The sequence below is a fragment of the Rattus rattus genome, chromosome 4 (assembly GCF_011064425.1).
Source record: "Rattus rattus isolate New Zealand chromosome 4, Rrattus_CSIRO_v1, whole genome shotgun sequence".
Lineage (NCBI taxonomy): Eukaryota > Metazoa > Chordata > Mammalia > Rodentia > Muridae > Rattus > Rattus rattus.
The window spans coordinates 43,341,465-43,360,451 of NC_046157.1; the positions used below are offsets into that span (position 1 = coordinate 43,341,465).

General features: G+C 43.6%; 1 protein-coding gene across 1 annotated transcript in view; it reads right to left on the reverse strand.

The window, feature by feature from the left end:
* The window catches only part of Crybg3 (crystallin beta-gamma domain containing 3), a 102,888-nt gene that overhangs the window by 16,936 nt on the left and 66,965 nt on the right, over positions 1-18,987 (reverse strand). The window contains exons 13-17 of the mRNA XM_032900330.1: positions 16,230-16,372; positions 16,006-16,132; positions 15,118-15,150; positions 9,758-9,867; positions 7,231-7,357 (exon numbers count right to left, since the gene is read on the reverse strand). Coding sequence (XP_032756221.1) covers positions 7,231-7,357; positions 9,758-9,867; positions 15,118-15,150; positions 16,006-16,132; positions 16,230-16,372 — 540 coding nt within the window. The remainder of the gene's footprint in view (positions 1-7,230; positions 7,358-9,757; positions 9,868-15,117; positions 15,151-16,005; positions 16,133-16,229; positions 16,373-18,987) is intronic.

The following is an 18,987-nucleotide window of genomic DNA, read 5'->3' on the forward strand; positions in this document are numbered from 1 at the left end:
ACTATTTTTATCTCCCAGTGCTAATGAATCCCCTCATGCTGCCCCCGCTGTAACAGCACTATTATTGTAATATTCATCTGCAGGCCTCTCTCTCCGATTGTAAGACAGTGAGTTCCTGTCAGCCGGCTACATTTCCTATAATTGCAGTTAAACCAAGTTTTTGGAACTGTCATGTACTTAAGTACCCATATCTAAGGCAGCCTAACAGTGTCTCGTTATTGGTTTGTTAAGTGATCAACCCTTGACGTTTCCTATCTTCTGCATATCCTATGCCATTTTATCCTCGTCTATAAATGGTGGATTTGTATCCTCTGTTGACTTTCTTTCCTTGTATTCTATATATGAAATTTTTACCAGTTAATACAGGCTGCAAACATACTCTTTCCATTCATGGCCTGCTGTGGCAGACTGAGTAATTAAAACCTGACCATAGGAAACAAGAACATCTGCATCCTAGTTCTGGGAGCCAGTGAATACAGAAGCAAGAACTTTAAGGACATGACTAGCGGTTAAGGATTTTAAACTGGATTACTGAGGTAGGCCAAGAATAACCACAAGGCCCTCTCAGAGCAAGGCAGGAGGTCAGAGATAAAACCACAGCGAGCAGATACACTTCAGAGACCAGCATGGCCCTGAATGAAGCAAATCCGGTAGCTTCTAGAAGAGATTTACAGAAGAAAAGCAGTCCTATCTGCACCTTAAATTTGCCCATTTCAGACTTCTGGCCTCTAGGATTGTAAGGCTGAATTCCTGCTAAGTGACCACATTTTTTTTCTTTTTTTTTTTTTGGAGCTGGGGACTGAACCCAGGGCCTTGCCCTTGCTAGGCAAGCGCTCTACCACTGAGCTAAATCCCCAACACCAGTGACCACATTTTCAACAATTTCTTATGGCAGTGCTAAGTTTCTGTGTCCCTACCAACACTCATGCTGAAACAATCTTCTACATAAAGTGGGAGCAGTGTATAAACTCGTCAGAGTACAGGTGTTTGAAAGAAGAGGTAATTAAGGCTTAAACAAGAGCATAAGAGTTGGGCCTGAATCTAGGAAGAACAGTGCTTTATAGGAAGAGGAGAGATTACAGCTAGGTTGCTCACTCCCTCACCCAATGTGACTCTCCCCATTGCCTGAGGCACCTAGAGCAAAGGGACATCACCAGGGCAGCTGTATCTAGCACTTCCCACATTTTCAAATCGTAAGCTAAACAAGTATTTTTTTTTTTACTTTGTAAATTACCAAGTCTGAGATATTCACTTATAGCAACAAGACACAGATTATGACAACATCAACTCATGTTTTTCTCTGAACCTTTTCCTTACTAATTCCTGCTTTCTATATCTCAAAGATGTCCATCCTGTTCTGGGGTCACTGGGAGAATCTCCTGTAATTTCTTCTAACTCAAAATCTGTTTTTCATATTCATGTTTAGAGTATAGGACCCTAGTTATTGTATGTGACATATATACTGTATGTTACACAGCCCTCTCATTCTGACGCTACTGAAGACTGTATATGTCATCAGAATCATAATTTCACTCCAGCTTCTCCTATAGGCTCTTGTTACCATGTCTCTGTGGCTTTGCCCACTTGTAACTGCCAGGCTAAGAATTATTATTTCCGAAAGCCAGACTTCTATGCCAAGCCTCCATGGAGACACTGGCAAAGCAAGGAGTAGACTTCTGCTCCCATGGTAATGTAGCCAACAGGTTACCCAACAAGACACCAGACCAACATTTACTTGTCTCGGCGTGGCAGTCTGAAGCTCACACTCAGCTCAGCTCACAGCCAGTAATTGCTCAGGTATCCTGTTCTCGTGTCTGTGCCCAACACATTCTTAAATCAGTGTGTTCAGCTTTAAAGCGCTTCTTTAACAGAGGACAGTGGTAAATGCTTTTCCCCATCATCCAACTTTCAAAGCTACACGGACCATTTTAAGAAGATTAGACACAAGCCCACCCCAAGCTCAAAGTATAGTCCCCTGTTATGGAGTGGGAAGAGGAACTGGAACGAACTGGATACAGGCTCTACCTGTTTATGTTTGGTAGGACTGGATTATTGTCCTAAATTTTAAATAATGAAGTTTTATGGCCATGGGCTAAGCAGAGGAGACTACACACAGGTCACACAATTCAAAACAAACATAAGCATCTGTACCTTATCTACAGTGACTGTAGTTCAGTAATTGGGACTACGTACAAGGAGATTTGAAAGACAGACTTAACAAAACAAAAAAAGACAGAAAGACAGACAGAAAGCAAGCACCTAGAAACATAAAAGAATGACCATTTAGGGCAGGAAAAATTGCCTTGTGGTAGGTCTGTTGTTATTATGAATGTTTGAGTGCTGGGGGCAGGGCTTGTTTGTGTCAACTTGGCACAGCTATAACCATCTGGAAAGAGAGAAACTCAGTTGACAAGATGCCTTCGTAGCAGTAGCCTGTAGGCAAGCCTATAGGGCATTTACTGGATGAAAGGCTGATGTGGGAGGGCCTAGGCCACTGTGTGTGGTGCCCTTGAACATGTGGTCAAGGAAGAAGGAAGCTGAGTAAGGCCACGGGGAGCAATCCAGTAAGCAGCACCCCTCCATGGCCTCTGCTTCAGTTCCTGCCTCCAGGTCCCTGTCTTGGGTTCCTTCCCAGATTTTCCTCAGTGATAATGGGACCTCAGAGTTTTAACTCAAAATTAATCCTTTCCTCCCCGGGGGTGCTTTTGGTCATGGTATTTCATGACAGTAATTAAAGCAAACTTAAGTCACACTTCAAACATGAGGTCACCTGTGGTTATCTGATTTAGATCCTAAAGGACATAGGCAGAGGAAACAAAATGTATACTCCTTTCCACAAAGCAGGGCAAAATGGAAAAAGATAATAAAGGGAACCGGCAGGGGCCAAGGAGACCCGACAGTGGAATGGGGAGGAGAGAGTACTGGAAGGTCACACAAAAGATGCAGGTAAGAAATAAAATGAATGGCTCAGAGAGAGAGAGTTAAGAGGCCTTCATGGCAGGGGTGTGTGTGTGTGTGTGTGTGAGAGAGAGAGAGAGAGAGAGAGAGAGAGAGAGAGAGAGAGAGAGAGAGAGAGAGAGAGAGAGAGAGAGAGACAGAGAGACAGAGAGAGACAGAGAGAGACAGAGACAGAGAGACAGAGAGAAAGAAAGAGAATGAGAGAGAATATATCCCTAAATTTGGTTAAGGGAGGGAAAGTGAGTTGAGGAGAGGGGAGAGAAACCAGTTACATCTAGTACTCACTATTGATTAGATCTTTGAAAGTTGTCATTGCTGCAGTCTGGGGTAGCAATGACGATGAACTTCAACAGAACTGGGAATGGAAGAGGGCCGAGCACTGCTGTGGAGGGTACACTGGGAACCTGAGAGATGTCAGAGACAGCAGGCTGCTGCTTGGCTACAGGCATGGAGTCCACTATATGGGCCAACGGGAGAGGTGCAGTGCTGAGGACAGAAACCTTCAGGTAACAGAGACCGTGGCCAAGAACGGATGGATCTCTGGGAAACATGCACCGAGGGAGGGTGGGGCAGGAGGATGAGGAAATCTGCATCTCGTGGCATAAGTTCACCATCTAATTCTCTGCTGCCTTTTATTTAATGCTTACTAAAAAACGTGGTACATGATTGCTACTCAGTAATTTGGTTGAATAAATAAATGTAAAATGAGTGTTCAGTAGAATCATTCTTGTGCAGCATTCTTAATATTTTTACAGAGAATTCAGTCATTTTAACCCTCCTCCCCCAATCAAAGCAAAAGGGAAAACCTTTAAGCTTTCTTCTCCCACATTACCAATTAGTGGTGCCCTCTCTTCCCGGAGGCTGCAGGGCATGCATGCCACAGCTACTGGGCTGGTGGTTCCTGTCGTCAGCTTGCTCTCTCACACCCAATACAATCATTTCTAAATATAGGAGGCAGGCTGTGGTCTCAGCCAAACACGTAAGCTTCTTTAAACCTAGCAGTTGATCTCTTTCATCTTGGAAAAAACATCTGGTAACCATCACCAAGGCTGGTAAAATCCTTACAGAGAAACAACCCGATACAAACCCTCTCCGAGGTGACTTGAAACTTACACTAAGGAACACTGTCAAACACATCGGTCTCCATAAACAAACTTACAGCTCGAGGAGATCTGGAGGAAACCTCTGGGCCTCCGTTCACTTTACTGACACTACCTGCTCTGTCCATACTTTTCTCAGACACTGATACAAAACCCAAGTTTCCCAGGGTGAATCCTATAGGAAGTCTAAGGGGGAATTAGGACCACGGTCTATCATGTACCATTTCCTCGTGTGACAAGGCCACCAAGCCTCCTCTAGGTCAACAGTCCTTTTCTTCTTATTTATAAAGGAAGCTGGCTCTATGACAAGGGCAGACAAAGAATATACTGGGAACTTTTACATTTCCCCATCCCACTGCCAAAACCCTGCTAACAGAGTCACCTCCCTGACTCCCTATGTGTACCGTGTGCCCTTTGAATATTATCTTGCCAGCTTTAGCCATACTCTAAGAAGAAGGGGAAAAAAAGCCAATTGATGACTCTCTGTCTTAAAAGCTTTCAGCCATAGAAGAAGTGGACCCACGATGCCGAGTTTGTGCAGAAGCACCGGATATGACTCCTGTTCCTCTCCTCCACTGTCATGAAAACAGCCATGACACCGACCAAAGTGACTGGATCACACCCGCCCACCAGTAAGACGCACGGCAAATGTGTGCCTACAATCAGTGCTCAGTCTGAAATCCAAGCTACTCAACTGCTCTGTGATGGCTGAGAGAAGACACCCATGTTAAAAAGTACAGAGGTTCTGGGGACTTCTGTGAAAACTAGAGTGGACCAACTTCTTTTTCTTGCCCATTATATTTATTGGTCGATTTATCTGCACTAGAACTAAAAGCTGTTACCAGTTTGAAAATTCTCACTGTAACTGGTTTCTTCCTGAGTTGTTAACTGAGACTTAGACAAATTAAGTGACAGTCCCTAATCACGATAGTGGGAAACGGGACCGGGAAGCTCCTTCCACAGTGAAATTATTGCCACACTACAGACTGGATATCCAGGGGCCTCTCAACTGTATCATCCATCTGTACAGACAGAAGTTAGCCTGGATAAGACTGGCTAATGAATATAGGACAGGCTGACCCCACAGGAAGGTGAAACCATAAGGCTCTCAGTATGATAGTATGCACCAGGCACTAACTCTTACCATGTCTACCAAAGTGCAGGCAACACCTCAAAAGCTGCAGGCTGACCGACGGATTAGCTCATATGTAAACAGTGCAGACAGACAGAAACATTTCCTAGAATGAGTCCAGAATCATACTGGCTAGTGGCACAGTCACATACAAAAAGGCACATCATTCATTCTAAGACCACTGCGGAGTGACAAAGGGAGCAGATGGGAGGGGGAAACAGAAGACCAGGGTGTAGGACTCTCCAGGGGAAGGAGACATGGAAACTGCATGCGATTGGGATCTGAGGGATGGCTCCTTTTGTGGGAAATGGTAGCCTATAGATTTACTGATTTTGACGTGCCTACCTTATGGTAACCAAAGCCCATGCTCGCTTTGATGCTTGCCTGCTGATGACTGAAACAGTTTCACATGTTCCCCCTGATGGGCAGAAAATGTCCCACACAGACTTTGCAAGCATTCCAGCCATTAGGATCTACTTTTGTACAGAGTACCTAAAATTTAGTTGATTCTGTTTCACCAAATTAAAAATCTTTCAGAAACCTTTTAATAAGGTACTTTCGTATTTAGGACATGTTTGTTTTCAGAGTTAATCAACCCCAGGCATTATTTCGGTTGATACGACCCACTAGAATTTCCTTTAAAAATACATTCCCTTTCCCTGTGAATGTGACTAACGTTTCCAATGCGTTTTCAAGCACATCACATTTCTGTCTCTGTGCCTCTTACTGTTTTAGTGGTCTTCCCTTGACAGACAAGGACGCATTAGGAGCCTCTTACTCTTTCAGAGGTGGTGTCCCTGGGGCAAGTGAGAGACCAAGGACTCTATCTGTATTCTCATTCCTCAGCCAAGATGCTATTCTTAGCCTGATACCAAGAATACTCTCTCCAAGAATGCCTTGGGAAACAAGATGGCATCCCTAAGGTTCAGATTAAAGGAGCTGAGCTCTGGTGGGAAGGTCTGAGTAGCCTCTGCTGTCATTCAGTGTTATCGTCAGCTCTGTGATCTCAAGCTCTGACCAGCCATGTTCTTGGGGAATCCTCTTAATAAGAACCTGGGTGTATCCTGGACCTCCTATTGCTTTGGTTGCACAGATCCTGGAGAACAGAAGCCCCAAACAGACAGCCCAGAGTGCTGGCTTTCTCACACTTAAATTTCTAAATATATCTGTGGCAAAGAATTTATGTACTCTACAAACAGGAGCCTCCATGGGGACTCAAGTAATTCTGCATAGACTAGGCAGTACAGTCCTTGTTTCCCAAAATTAAAGTTTGAAGTCAATCAATGCTAATGGTACTCCATGTCTTAATATACACTGGGAACCCAAGTAGCAAGTTGTCCTGTGACTCAGTTACTATGTGAATGTAATGATGCTATCCTTTTTATTATTAAGAAGCTATAACAATTTTAAGCATCTCATTTAATACCTCAGTGGTTTTATAGTCATTTTGTTGTTACTTGTTACAGATAACAAGTGAGAAAGGGCCAAATGTCCACCTATCTGAGGAAAAGTACCACACTGAGATGTAAACACAAGTCTACATTACTCTAGTGCTTGGGGATTATATTCCGACAAGTCACTTTTAGCTGCCTTTCAGGAGTGGGCCTCAATTTCACAATAACCAACAGTTGGATTATTCCCTTTTTTTGGGCATTTGGTGTTTCCCATTATAACAATGCTTCTAATGTCACACTATAAACTGTTCTTCAAAGGGCTCTGCCTTTCATGTACATCAGGGCACTCAAGAGTTATCAAGAATCCCATTGGGTTGGGGATTTGGCTCAGGGGTAGAGCGCTTGCCTAGCAACCGCAAGGCCCTGGGTTCGGTCCCCAGCTCCGGAAAAAAAAAAAAAAAAAAAAAAAAAAGAATCCCATGAGGTACAGGTGAGCACTGCCGTCTCCTTTGCAGACAAGCATGTTCAAGTTCAGAGAGACGACCCGATCTGTGTGGAGTTAGAGCTGGGAGTGGTGCAGGCGCTCGCACATACCTAGGGTACTTACACACCGGTCTCATAACCACATGCCCAGCAGATTACTCACATAGTCGATGGGCTTGAGCGCCCTGACTCTAGCTGATGGGCAGCCACAGGAAGTGAGATCAGTGTAGAGGCCTTCTTCCAGTACGCACTGATGATAGAAACAGTCTTCTTGGTAGTACAGGAGCCAGCTAGTAAACAAGCAGTAAGAGACTCAAATTGCCAACAGCCCTCAAGGTTGTCCTATCTCCAAGCTATAGACACTCGGGTACAGCAGTCATGGCGCTGGGCAGTACTGGTCAATAAACGGTGGCTGCTCTTGTTCAGTTCCTGCCTACTATGCTCCAGCATGCGTCACGGACATTACCCTTCACTGTGTCCTCAGAAACTGCTTAAACTGAAGATATAAGATCATTTTTACGATTATAAAAGCTAATGTGATTTTCCTGAGATTCACCAGTTAAGTGGCAGAGTTGAAATCTGAAATGAAAACACATCTGCTTTATACAATGACATTTGTAAATTCGGTGTCTTCAAGTAAAAGACCCTGGTATCAATTTATGGTGACGAGTAATCAGGGTAATTAAGCTATTTTGGGGAAGGTTTTATCTAAAGCATACCTGTCACTTTTATATCAGACAGCTAAGAGAATTTTTTTTAAGTGAATCCTTCATATTAAGTTCCATTCAGTACACCACACACCGAATACCTGGTTAAGGATTCACTCTCAAAAGTAATTTAGTAATTTGGGCGTGTTTAAATCTTAGCCCAATAATTTAAGAATGTCTGCACTTCACCTAGACCAGGCTAATTCTAAATTTCCACAGGAATGAATGAGAGCTGGCACCACAGGTTGCTGACATTTTTTCCTATGTAGTGAAGACTTCATTGCTGACATTTATCAGGGGGTTTTAAATGTTTCAGTCAGGAGGCAAAGTCCTTTGTTTGCATTGTTTTATTTATAATTGCTTATGAATCCTTTGAAATACGGCTCAGCGGTAGAGCACTTGCCTAGCATGAATGAGACCTTGAAGTTCAATTCCCAGCACCAGGAGGAGAAGACAACCTTTTGAAGGGGGGGACTATCATTATTCCTCCTTCATAGAGGAGGAGTCTGAACACTGGGGGGTGACCAGACTTAGCGAGTGACATAGCCGGGAAGGAGGGGGCTGGGCTTATATCCAGGTCTCTCACAAAGACTTGGTGCTCAGACAGTCTCCATGGCTCTAAAATTCATTTCAATTCACTAGAATTTAAACGTATACATCCAGCATGTAAAGACATATGTGACTAACTTGTCCTAGATTTCAGTATCAGGAGAGAAAATGATTTTCCTGTAGGGAAACTTCAGCGCTTCTTTTTACTTGAATAAATGAAAAATTCACCTTTCAGAACTTTTCTTTTTCGCCTTCATGGAGAAGAGACTCAAAGCCATATATGATGGTATGGAAACCATTTGGAGTCCTTGCTACATATTTCCCTCTTATAAGAGTGAGAGCAGGCCATGGTACTGAACTCACACAGTAACCAATGTAAAAAAAAAAAAAAAATCAAACTAGAAGAGGGATAGGGAAACACAGAGAAAACTCTGCTTGAATGGGGGGAGTGGAGGTCAAGGAGGTGATCTGGGCTGGACCCTGGAAAATATATTGGGATGAGTAGCAAGCAAGGCTGAAAACTTTGCAGCTTAATGGAGACAAGTAGGTAATGTGAGCAAGTCCATGATTAGAGTCACGGGCAGGAAGCAACCGGGAAAGGGGCTCTGGGCTAGTGGGGAGCAGACAATGCCACACGTTTAATGCCAGCAATGTCCGACCAGGATGGCTTTCCCACAGTCGCTTACGGGGACAGTGGCAAGTGGGTGCTGCTGAAATAATATATAGACCTCAGGATCAATCTGAGACTTCTGTTTTGCTTTGTTTTGTTTTCTTTCATTTTTTTTAATTTACATTTCGATTGTTATTCCCTTTCCTGGTTTCCAGGTCAACATCTCCCTAACCCCTCCCCCTCCCCTTCTATATGGGCGTTCCCCTCTACATCCACCACCCTTCCTGCCACCCTGACATTCCTCTACACTGGGGGTTCAGCCTTGGCAGGACCAAGGGCTTCCCCTTCCACTGCTGTTCTTACTAGGCTATTCATTGCTACCTATGAGGTTGGAGCCCAGGGTTCTTTTGTTTTCAAGACAGGGTTTCTCCATGTAGCCCTGGCTGTCCTGGAACTTACTCTGGAGAACAGACTGGCCTTGAACTCAGAGGTCCGCCTGCCTCCCAAGTGCTGAAGGCACTGGACACTACCACCCACTGGACAGTAGGAACGTTTTTACCATACGCTGTAGGATGGATAAATACCATTTGCTGACTCCCCTTATCAATGATCCGCAATCTTTGCCAGGATCTGCAAACTAGTCTCATCATTTATTTCCATATAGTCCACAGGCTGAAAAGTTTTTTTTTTATATATATTTTAAGTGCTTTTAAAAATTAAATTACTGCATATGCCAAAATTAAAAAAAAAAAAAAAAAGCCTGACCTCCATAAACTTAAAAACTTCAGTCAAGTGAAAGGAGAAGAGTCGAGAAGCACACTCACCAGCCACGGAGGACCTTAAAGGACGCGGGCGTGAAGGAGGTCAGGTCAGCACATTCTTTTATGAAATCGATACACTCTCCTTGGAAGCCTGCTTTACTGAATGCTTTGAGCTGTGAGAACATAATAGTAATTGACCGTGAAATGGCTGCTTAACGTCATCACAGGCAAATAAGCTTTAAGGCACTCATAAAAGTTCAGCAGGACATTAGATCCGTGTTTTATTTAGTATCAGTACAGTTACGGGAAGAATGGCCACTGGCTGCTGAGCACACCTTCCTTCCTTATGTGAGAACGGAATTTCAGTATTTATCATATTCATTACAGCTTGTGCCAAACTGTGTGGGTTTAGCCCCAGATTTGTGGTGAAGAACGAGAGAGGTATACATTTTAGACTATGGACTCACTTTTCTGATAATATCTCAAACGTACAGTTGATAGTTGATATAATGTAACTGAACATCACACTAAGTTTCTACTTAAGTTTTTGTCAAGGTAAAACAGACAATGAAATCCCAGTCAAAATCCCCCCCTTTGAGCTGAAAACAAACAAACAACTGCAGCTCTAGACGCCTTGAATCAAAAGCGAGAAAGAACAAATTACTGTGCCCTATTTATGAGTTTCTCAAAATCCTCTGGAGACTCTAACTGGCTTGACCCAAGGCACGCACTGCCGCCCAGCCATGTTTGCATGGTGCAAGGAATGCGCTGTAGTAAATGGTCTGCAGAGTACATGCAGCCATCAGAAACAAGGCTCCTTCAGCAGTCGGTGCTCCCCACCATCCTCCTCCTCTGATGGGATCTGGTTCTTGACAGACTCATCCGGCCCTGACTTTGTTCAGGAAGTGAAAACCCTGGCACTCCCCTGGCTTTCACAGAGGTGGCTTTCACAATGTGACTTCCTATTGTGAAACCACACTGTACTGGGAGCATCAAGCACCAAGGAACTCCCTGTTTTAAGAAGATCCACCCCATTTCAGTCAAGAAAAGAGTCCCAAACAAGATGTATGCTTCATAACGTAGAGATTCATAAAACATGAAGTGCAAACTTCTGAAAATATACATTTTCTGCTGCTTGCAAACACTATCAAAATTCACATGACAAACTGGAAACACTACTTGAAAAAGGATCTCCCAGCTGTCTTACTTCATGTGCTTCTGGTTTGTAGAGTGTGGTTTTTATGTATCAGTGGGTTTAATGTTTGTGTCTCATTCAGGCTTGAGGCGCTAATATCCATGTAGACTTTGCTCAGCATGCATGAGTTCAATCTCAGCACATCCACCAACACACACACACACACACACACACACACACACACACACACACACACACACACACACACACGCACACACAGTTGCACTTCAACATTTCACCACAAACTTAGGAAATGTCAAATTCCAGACAGCAGTCATACAAGTATAGTACAGCTCAGATATTTCCATTGGAAGCCCCTTCCAGCCCTTAGTCTTATTTTCTTACAGAGAGGAATCTAAATTCACACACAGTATTTTGATAACTATTTTTGTGCAAATATTTGGAAACTGGGCTCAATATGTATTTGAGTCTATTTCTTTCTTGCTTGTAAAATGAGAAAGTACATGGTTAAGTCAACATTAAACCAAAGCTACAAAAACAACAACCCCATTCTGGCCACTCCCGAGGTGCATCAGAACAGCCCTCACAACAATGCTCCGAGAATGGTCCAAATCAGCCCTCCTGTGAAAAGTGCCTTCAGGATATCCGAAGCCAATTCTAGGCACAGCAGCTGTAAACAGTTAAGGTGCAGTTTCCATTCTTAATCAAATTAAGTGACAAAGGTTTGGAAAATCTAAGGTGGGAGAAAACCTAGCTATACAAAAATCACTATAGTATTTTCCTTTAGACTTCAATGGACAATAGATACATAAAGACGATCACTGTGTTGCTTAGAAACTAAGCAAATAGAAGGACAAGATAGGAGTTATCCTCAAACTACAGGCATCACCGTGGCCCATGTGGGAATATGTGTCCGAGCTTAACAGTCTCCTCCACGGAAGTACACAGAAGCAAGAACGTAGCGAGGTGAGAGAAAGGGAGGGAACCGGGGAGAAGAGAAAAGAAAAACAGATTCTGCCGCTGGAGGATGAGGTTCCCGCCTCACGTCACTGCTGCAGGTCTTCATGCTAACTACCCCCTGGAGGCAGAAGCAATGAACGCTTATGATTAAGACTTTGCAGAAATACATTTCACTGTGTAATTTTCATTTACGATACACATTAAGACAAACTAAAAATCCAGTAACTTAATTACTGACCGAACACAGATGGCCTGCCCAATTTATTTCACAGGATTGGCAGGGACTTTTGAAATAATTTTATTTACTTTTGCACGAAAATAACTTCTAAGAGAAGTTTTCCTCTCTAACATGTCATGCAACCATGTGGGTCATCCTCATGGATACACGAAGACAACACACAAACAAAAATCTGTTTCCAATCTTCAATTAGACTCTACATAAATCACTCACTTCAATGAAATAAAAATCTTATCTTCCTGGTTATTCAGGCAAGATCTTATGCGTTTAAATAGTTCTTCCTGGGCTTTGATTGTTTAAGAATCCCTCTATATCAATGCTTCTCAACCTTCTTCATGCTTCGAACGTTTTAATAACGTTCCCCATGGTGTGGTAGCCCCCAACCACAATGCTACTTCATAGCTACTGCTATGAATCATAAATATGCAGGATATCTGACATGTGACGCCTCCAAAGGGGTCACGATGTACAGATTGAGAACCAGTGGCCTATATGTTAACAGCAAGCATAACTATTATAAGCCCTTCAGTCACTTCAAAGCTCAGACTTAGGGACTGGTTTGCAGTCTCGGGAGAAGAGCACTCTCCTCCATAAATGCAGGTTTTCTATTAGGAATAACAATTAGATATAGATTTTCTTGCCTATCAAACCACCAGCAATTGTAAGTTTATAGTTATCATGATTTTATATATATATATATATATATATATATATTTTACCCTCTACACATTTTCTAGATTCCCGCCCCCTCCCCGGGGTAGCTTGAAGTTTCTCTTGAGATAATTAACGAAAAATACAACAACAAAAAGAGTCCCTCTCTGACTTGAGTCCTGAAATGTAACTGTTTCCTTACTCAGACAGGAAAAAAACCTACATTATGGGAACACAGCCAAGATTTGCTTGTTCTTGTTTATATAAACGTAAATAAAAAAATGTCTGACATGCGCTGGGGTTTCTGATGCTGTGTAAACGGAGGCTCAGTGTGCGTCTTAGCAAACATAAGCTAACCTCCCGATTCCCCTCTTCAGGTTTGGTGTGGAAAGCGGAAAGATAACAAAAACCCAGCCGTCTGCTGGGTTGAAGTTCCTTTTTAAAACAAAGAGCATTACTCGTTCTGTAGACCAGGCTAGCCTTAAACTCTACTCTGTTACGCTTGTAGACATGGCTGTCTCGGAGAGGCTCCGCCCATCCAGCTCACTCAGACAGATTCAGAGACCCACAGCCAAACAGTGGATGGAGCTTGGAGGCTCTTATGGGAAAAAAGGAGGAAGGATTTCCCTGAAGGGGACAGGAACTCCACAGAAGACGAACAGAGTCAACTAACCTGGACCTATGGGGTTCTCAGAGACTGAAGCACCAACTAAAGAACAGAACATACATGGGCTGGACCTAGGCCTCCCCACACATATGTAGCAGATGTGCAGCTTGGTTTTCATGTGGGTCCTGAACAACTAAAGTGGGGACTGTTCCTAAAGCAGCTGTCTGTATGTGGCATATGCTCTAGCTGGAGTGCCTTGTCTGGCTTCAGGGAAAGAGAGTGCGCCTAGTCTCAGAGAGACTTTATGTGCCAGGGTTAGAGGATACCAAGGGGGGCCCATCTGCTCAGAGGAGAAGGGGAGGGAGGATGGGGGAGGATTGTGGGAGGGGGTGACCAGGAGTGTGGCAGTGAGTGGAATATAAAGCAAATATGATGATGATGATGATGATGATGATGGATAAATGAAAAAAGAAAACAAAGAGTGTTGAGTTGGGAAAAGAACTTTAAAGAATTGGGATGTTTTATCCGCAGTTGAGAAACTCAGAAAAAGTTTGAAATTATTCCTGTTAGCTTCTTTATCTACACATGCTGTGCTGACTCATGTAAAACCCGGTGCTTGAAAACTCCACAGCTGGAGGCTTCCAAAAGTCCAATCTGGCAAGATGTGTCTCTACAAAACAACCACTCAATTACATCTAAGAAGGAACTGTCCCTGAAGGCCGCGGCTAACTGGAAAGTAATAAAAACCTCAAAGCATTGGCAGCCAGTGGGAACGCGATTACACTACACTGCACAATGACAGGACCATGGAGGCTGGTCATGCTCAGAAAAGACTTGCACTGTGTCGTGGCAGTGAATGTCAGTGGTCATCAATCACTACATATGGAGTTTGGACAGGGATTTTTCTAACTAGGTTATTTTAAAAGAAACCGAGAAAGCAGCGTTTTGCCTCCTCCCATCTTTCTCTCTCATGGTGTTTCTTTCTCCCATTTTATAGTCTTTCTTTCATCTAAGGTCTACTCTCTTTTTTTTTTTCAAGCTTAAATTTAGACAATAAACCAACACTGGTGTCTTACCCAACCCCTTTTGAAACACACACACACACACACAGACACACACAGACACACACACACACACACACACACACACACACACACACACACACACACGGGGAGTGGGGGAGAGGGGATGAAAAGGGGGAGGAGTGGCAGAGGTGAGGAAGTGAGTGCCTTTAAGAGCTTTAAAAGATGACACGAATATCAGAAATGCATGTGTGCAGGGCAGTGAGAAGTCTCAGTGGGTAAAGGCGCTTGTCCCCAATCCTGACGGCCTGAGTCTGAACACCAGAATCTACAGGGCGAAGGAGTGAGTCTTCTCCACGAGTTGTTTGCAGACCTCCACATGCATGCATCATGGCAGGAGAGCACACCCCTCCCCAGAAAATTAATAAATTAATGTAGTACAAACGGTTTCTGGGCCTGTGTACTTAATAAGCCCAGCAAGACAGCTCCTCTGGGAACGCTGTGATAGGCAGTGCTCAGCAAGATGGCAACAGTACAGAGCGGGAAACTCGAAAGAGAGAGGCACAGGTTCCAAGGGCCCACGGTGGTTAGAGCAGCAGCCATGCCGTGACAAATCCTAGCCAATCCGAGTAACAGAAACCGTTACCCCTTCTCACAGGCACCGAGAACAAGAGGAACTTGCTTTGTGACAAAGAAACAGAAAGCTTATCTTGAGCTTTGAGAAAGAGAAAGATTTGAGAAAGTGTAAACACGCCAGCGATGATGAGTTAAGAACATTTTGAAACATACCAAGTGTGGAGGCTCATTTATCCCAAGCGGTTCCTGAAAGACATTTTAAAATATTTTAAAAATTGGCATCACATCATCTTCGCTGACGTCAGGGTAATTTGAAAATGTACTTTGAAAATGATTTCCAATGGTCTCATTGATTTCCTAAATCCCTTCACCTGCCTAGGACACCTTCTGTGGAGTCTCCTTGGAATGATTTTAGTACTCGGGGCTAGTTTACTCTGAGTGCTATGGAGGTAAGAGCTCCTGGGTACACTTCAGAACGGGCCTCAGTTTCTGACACCAAGGCATAGGGATCCAGGCCACTCTGCGGGGCTTCTCATTACCTCAATACTGCCCCGCTGCAGTTTTCGATGCTTTGTTACTCAGCACAGGGCGGGCTGTTTCTTCTGCCTAGAGAACTCCCCGTAAAGTATCATGGAGATTCCTTCCTTCCTGAAGGTCTTAACCCCAAGAGACTGAGTATCCTTCCTCGCCTCTTCCAGCATGACCTACATACTTCATCTTCCTGTTGACCACACTGTAACTAACCGCCCACGCATCTCTCTCCCTTGAGAGAGCAGGAGTCACCGGGTGACACTCATCTTGGATCTCCTGCGAGTGAGTCACCCACTGACTCATCTGGAGCACCAAGCAACGCTGAATGAATGAATGAGTGACCCCTTTCCCCGGAGGATCAACAGAGACCATCAGAAAATACAGACATCCACCTTATGACTCACAACAGTAGCAAAATCACAGTTACGGAGAAGCAACGAGAAGAATTTTATGGTTGGGGGTCACCACGACCTGAGGAACTGTATTCAAGGGTTGCAGAACTGGAACGGTTAGGAACCGCGGTTCTACTGGATCCTTTATTAGCTTCCGCCTGCCCCAAGCTTCACTTACCAGCTGGATCGGTCGGATTGACAAGATTATGTTACTTGAGCCTCCCCAATCAAAAAAGCATTTGTATTTTCCTTTCTCTAAGATGTACTGATCTCCACAGAAGAACTTCTGGCGGTAGGCAACCCATCTGAAAGGGAGAGGAGAGTGTAGGATTGAGCAGCTAACAGCTCTGGGCAGCCCCTCCCCCCACACTCCCCGAGGCTCTTCACGCAGGGGCTACTTACACACCACTCTTCACATGAATGGATCTTGTTTCACGGCCAAAGCCGATTTCTTCTAAGTCAGAAATTTCCTGATTCGTAATGTCAATAAACTTCCCGCTTTCTAGGTCAGATTCAAACAGTGTGATCGAAGATTCTATGAAATTCTAAAACGCAGAGGGAAAGAGGTCTATTTAAGAAAGCATATGCAGCACAGTTTCCACATGTGGACAGGAAAAACATTCACGCAAATACGTCCGGGAAGAATTTTAAATGGCATGAAATACGATGTCGTGATCTCCATTCCTGTATAGTTTAGAGAAAAACATTAAGCCTGGATTTGCTCTGGTCTGAAAACAGCACATGTCAAATAAACGGACATTAGCCAACAGTTTTAGGTGAACTGCCAGGATTAGATATATCACGTGTGCCACTAATTACACAAGTACTCAGACTCTCGCTTGAGCAATCTACACAGAGTCAAGTGAAAACAACAGACTGGGAGCAACAGGGGATATTGGTTCACTCGCCTTAAATACAACTAAGCTTAAGGAAAAAAAAAAAAAACCCTGCTACTTGTTCAAAAAATCAAAATGAGGTCAGGACAATTACTTTTAAAGTTGATATATTTATGATCCTATAAAAAACTTTAAACTTATGTGTTTATACGACAGAGGCTACTCACATGAGCAACATTAGAACCAAACACATAAATTCCTAATTACATCAGTGAATTAAGAAACTGTAAAACAGCTAGATGAAATTTTGTACCATGGCCCTCCAGGAAGAGATTTAAATAATATATAATAAAACATACTAGTTATCAAAATTTAAAAAGAAATTGAACAAAATTTTCCATTTCTCTCTATCCAATGGTAAATACTCTTAATTTTTAAATATACATATATATATATATTTATATATAATCTATGCAAAATTTCATGAGCATTTCTTTATGCATATGTATAATGCAATGTTTGTTGGTTAAATTCGTGTCCTTGCACTTCTATAATGATTAACAGCTTAGGGTGGATGAATACGCAGATTTGGACTTGAATTCACTGTCAGCTCTTCAATATCCTTGTGACCTCCACCCCATTCCCTCAGGTGAGGAGGAAGGGCTACTGCACGACATAATGCCCCTGCTGTCTGACACTCACCTGGGGAAGGAAGCTGAGTGGAGGTCACATGGCTAGCGGGGAGCATGGAAAAGAAAACATAGCCCTTCACAGCCTTGCAGCCATGTACATAGGCAGAGCTAACTGGACTTAAAGGGTTTTCAAAGTCTTTATTTTAAAAAGGCATGAACATGAGGCTTGGGGTGCAGGATGCTTGGGGTGCATGATGGGGATGGAAGAAAATGGGAAGTAGTTAAGATTCTATTTCATTGTATACATGTATAAATTTCTCAAAAACAGAGGGAAAAAAAAAAAACTGGGCACAGTGGAGCACACCTGTATTCCCAGGCTGTTCTGGCCAAATGGGTGCTGTCCAGGTTCAGTGGGCCTGGCTGAACAATCAAGTGGAAAGCTTAAAGGGAAGATAGGTATTGACTGTGGACCTCTGGCCTATACTCACAAGACACACACAAACCAATATACACATACAGGAACCCATCCACCTACATACGTGCAAATGTCTTCCTATTCGTTCACTGTAAGTACAGAAAATGCTGTCAACTTCTCTATACCCCACAACACTAAACTTCTTACCTTTAACTTCAAACTACAACATGTCAACTAACTTTTTTACTTTGTAGCCCAGGCTGGCCTGGAACTCAGAGATCTGTCTGCCTCTGTGTTTCCTTAGCGCTGGGATTAAAGGTGTGTGACACCACCTCCTTAACCCCCCTTCCCCTCCCCACTTCCAAAAACTTAAAAATTGCCGACAGAGAAAAGTCAAAAGTTCTAAATCCTCAGGGTAAAAGAGTTTTGCCTGACATTTTCACCACAAAATAATTTCTAAGCCATAATCGAGTTTTCGGTTCTGTCTCCAGAGGAACCGTTTGCAATTCAAGAGAATGTACCTCCTTCGGTAAATTGCTTTCATGCACTGCATTTAAAAATAAAAAGGTAAACTGAAAAGGTTCATTCTGGATCGGGCACTATCCCGATCTTACTATAATGAAACTTCATTTCTAAAACACGCTCCTCTTTCCTTCTAATCTCTGGTTTTACACACACACACACACACACACACACACACACACACACACACACACGCACGCACGCACACACACACACACACACACACACACACACACACACACACACACACACACGCACGCACACACACACACACACACGTGTAACCTGTGATCATCTTTTAAGTCCCCAGATGGGTAAGTTTCCCAAGGAGGGTGCATTGTTTACCCTGAGTGACTTAAAGTTCTGCTGACAACAGGAACCTCCTGCCAGATCACCATCACCACAGACACAAACACGCCTCTTTTCCTCTGTGCTGAAACTGTAGGGACCAGGTTACGGCAACTGTGAGGATCCAACGATGGCTGGACAGGGCGTGGCCTGATACTTGCCAGGAGCCAGGATCAACAGTGACCAGCAAAACCAGACCTAACCTCAATGGAAAGGCTCAGGGACATAGCTCAATTAGTCACCTCCCCATTTGTCGAAAAGCAAGCTCCCGGTCTCCAGTTCCTCTGGCCCTAGAGTTACCTGATGATTACTCCTTGATGGGCTCTCAGGACTGAAAAGCACAGTGTGTGGAGGGGTGCCTCGGATCACTGAGTTTCACTGGAGAAGGGCACCTGGGTGTATTTCAT